At 56.6% G+C, this 2,773-nt stretch overlaps 1 protein-coding gene across 1 annotated transcript in view; it reads left to right on the top strand.

Annotated features, from left to right (window-relative positions):
- Nucleotides 1-2,653, top strand: part of TLX3 (T-cell leukemia homeobox 3) — a 7,546-nt gene extending 4,893 nt beyond the window's left edge. The window contains exon 3 of the mRNA XM_015413708.1: nucleotides 2,443-2,653. Within this exon, the coding sequence (XP_015269194.1) occupies nucleotides 2,443-2,653 (211 nt within the window). The remainder of the gene's footprint in view (nucleotides 1-2,442) is intronic.
- The last annotated feature ends 120 nt before the right edge of the window (nucleotides 2,654-2,773 follow it).

The raw sequence follows: 2,773 nt of genomic DNA, 5'->3' as shown, positions 1-2,773 counted from the left end.
AATAATAATAATAATAATAATAATAATAATAATAATAATAATAATAATAATAATAATACACAACTACCCCAAAACTTGGCTAGATCTCAAATTGCAGAACACCATCTACCAGTCAAATATCTGACTGTGACATTATTATTAATTAGAGAGAGCGATTATTCTCAGTCCAGCAGTTTAAATTCTAGATCATATGTTGCTGTTATTTTGGAGAATTAGAACGGAAACCAAATCTATTTCTTCTGGATCTATGTATATTTAAAATATATTTCTTCCGGAAATATATTGGTCACAATCCGATGTACAGGACGGGGTATTCTTAAATCCGGCTTGAGTGGGGTTTTAAAGGGTCTCGCTGAATACGTTCCTTATGCTAGCTTGCCGACAACTTTACAGTGCAGTAATATTGACGAGGGGGGGCTTCGGTCCTGATTTTACAGTTTCCGTTTTTGTTTTTTAGAAGAAGGGTACTTTCTAATTTGTGTGTGTATGTGGGGGGGAGCAAGGGCGGGAATCACTCTTCCCGGCCGCTCGGAGCCCAACTCACTTGTCCCTCCCCTTCTTTTCCTGGAGGGCTGAACAAAAGAAATTAACCCCCCCCTTTCGCTAGGAAGAAATGCCAAGACGCGGAAGCCTTTAATTAAGCCTTTGGAGAGGCCACGTTCTGTCTCAGCTTTATCGGGTCTTCGATCGGAAAATATGAATACATTTTAATTTTGGTATAAATAAGAACGCCCCCCCCCTAAAATCGCTTATACCGTAATTGGCTGGCGCAACGAACCCCCCCCCCCAATTATATTTGAATACTGTAAATGGTTGTGTCCCGCCTTTTAGAAATACGAGAATGGATGGATTTCGTTCTCTTCCGCTTGTCTAGGAAAACAAGGGAGAGAGATATTCTTTCGTTGTTTAGTGCAAAGCCTTTGGGAAGTTGGATGGAGAAGAGACGCCCTTTGCTCATCTTTAAGCAGCCACCCCCCCCTCTCTTTCGAAAGCTTCGTTTTCTCTTTATTCTCCCCCACCCACTGCACGGATGAGGGAGCCCGCGATTCTCGAATGTGAATAGATTATGTGATTCTCCAATGTGACTAGATCTTCGAGTTTAGCCGCTGCTAAACCCAGAAACCCCAAAATAAGACCCGGCTTATTTTTAGGGGGTGAAAAAAAAAACAACTAAGACAGCAAACCAAAATTCTCTTGCCCACCCGGTCCAGTCGGCCCATCCACAAGCAATGCCGAACTGACTCCCTGTTTTATTTCTTTTAAACGGCTGCCAAGGCAGGGCAGAGGAAAGACAGCCGGGAGAAGCCGCGATAACGGAGCGGTGGCAGCCCGGGCAGGAGGGGCTGGCCGCTTCCGAGGGCCTGGCGACCTCCAGAGTGCGGGCCGATGCCCCTCGCCTGGGTGGGAGGCCCCGCCGCGCCACTGAGGCAGACCCGCGTAGGCGCAGAATTGCGTCGCCTCGGTGTAAACGCCCGAAAGGGGCGAGCGATTGGAAACCTGTTCGCTGGAGTCAAGAGGGCAAGCGGTCCAGTCCTTGGACTTGGCCGCTGGGAGGCCCGTCCGGGTCAGCATTCTAAGCCCAATCGCGCTCGTCGGCACTGCTAAGAGAGCCAGGGTACAGGGGGCTGTGGTGGTTCCGACCCGCTGAGTTTATGACTTGTGGATCCGGAGCCTGGTGTTGGCGCCGCTGTTCTGCGCTGTTTGCCCTCCCTGCCAAATAGACATTTTAAAAATGCTGGACTATGCGCATGCCTGTGAGTGCGCGTTCCCGCGACGTGAGCCGGATCCGAAGGCCCGGGCACAGACGGCGCACATCGAGCAACCCGCGTCGGTTCCCTTCGCCACCCCCAACCCCCCCCCCCCCCCCCCCCCCCCCGGTGTCAGGAGAGCCGGCAGGGAAACAGGCCCGAGGGCGGCGATCCAGCCTGTAGGTGCTCTGTCGTAGGCGATCCACACAACCCAGCTAAACTGGCTACTTCTTCGCGCAGTCTCTTCACTCTCCTTTCCTCCCCGGGCGCTCCAAGTCCCGGCTGTGCGGCACCCGTGCGTCCAAGCGCGTCCCTCTAACCCTCCGGAACCCTCCAACAAAGCGGATCCTGGAGAATCCGGACCCTCCGCCTGTCGAGGGAAGGGGGGGAGAGGGCGGCTTGGGAAGGGGTCGCGGGAGGCGGGAGGGTTCCGTGTTCGTCACGTGCGAACGCGCGATCCCTTCCTGGCAGGCGTCCCCTCGACTGGGGGCTCCGGGGAAGGGCCAGGCAGCAGGCAGGCCTCTCTTCCGACGGCGCCCGGGCGCCACCTGGACTCGCTGCCAGGCTCTTCTCGGCCCCGGGCCGCCCTTGCCGGGGCCTTCTTCCGCGGGAGGGCTCCTGGGAGGGGAGCGGGGGGGGGAGGCGTGTCGTGCGAGCGGGCTGACCCGGGGGTGTGTGCTTTGCGTGCCCGCAGGAGACAGACGGCGGAGGAGCGGGAGGCCGAGCGGCAGCAGGCCAGCCGCCTGATGCTGCAGCTCCAGCACGACGCCTTCCAGAAGTCGCTCAACGACTCCATCCAGCCGGACCCGCTCTGCCTCCACAACTCGTCCCTCTTCGCCCTGCAGAACCTCCAGCCCTGGGAGGAGGAGAGCGGCAAGATCCCGCCCGTCACCTCGCTGGTGTGAAGCGCAGGAGGAGGAGGAGGAGGAGGAGGAGGAGCCGCGCCCGGCCGGCCGGACACGCCCGAGGCGGACATAGCCGCTTCCTCGCCGCCGCCGCCGCCTCTCCCTGCATGAACCGAAGGG

Source organism: Gekko japonicus, unplaced genomic scaffold (genome assembly GCF_001447785.1).
Source record: "Gekko japonicus isolate JY-2015 unplaced genomic scaffold, Gekko_japonicus_V1.1 scaffold552, whole genome shotgun sequence".
Classification (NCBI taxonomy): Eukaryota; Metazoa; Chordata; class Lepidosauria; order Squamata; family Gekkonidae; genus Gekko; species Gekko japonicus.
The sequence above is the reverse complement of the archived record's forward strand: the minus strand, read 5'-3'. Positions and strand labels throughout refer to the sequence as shown.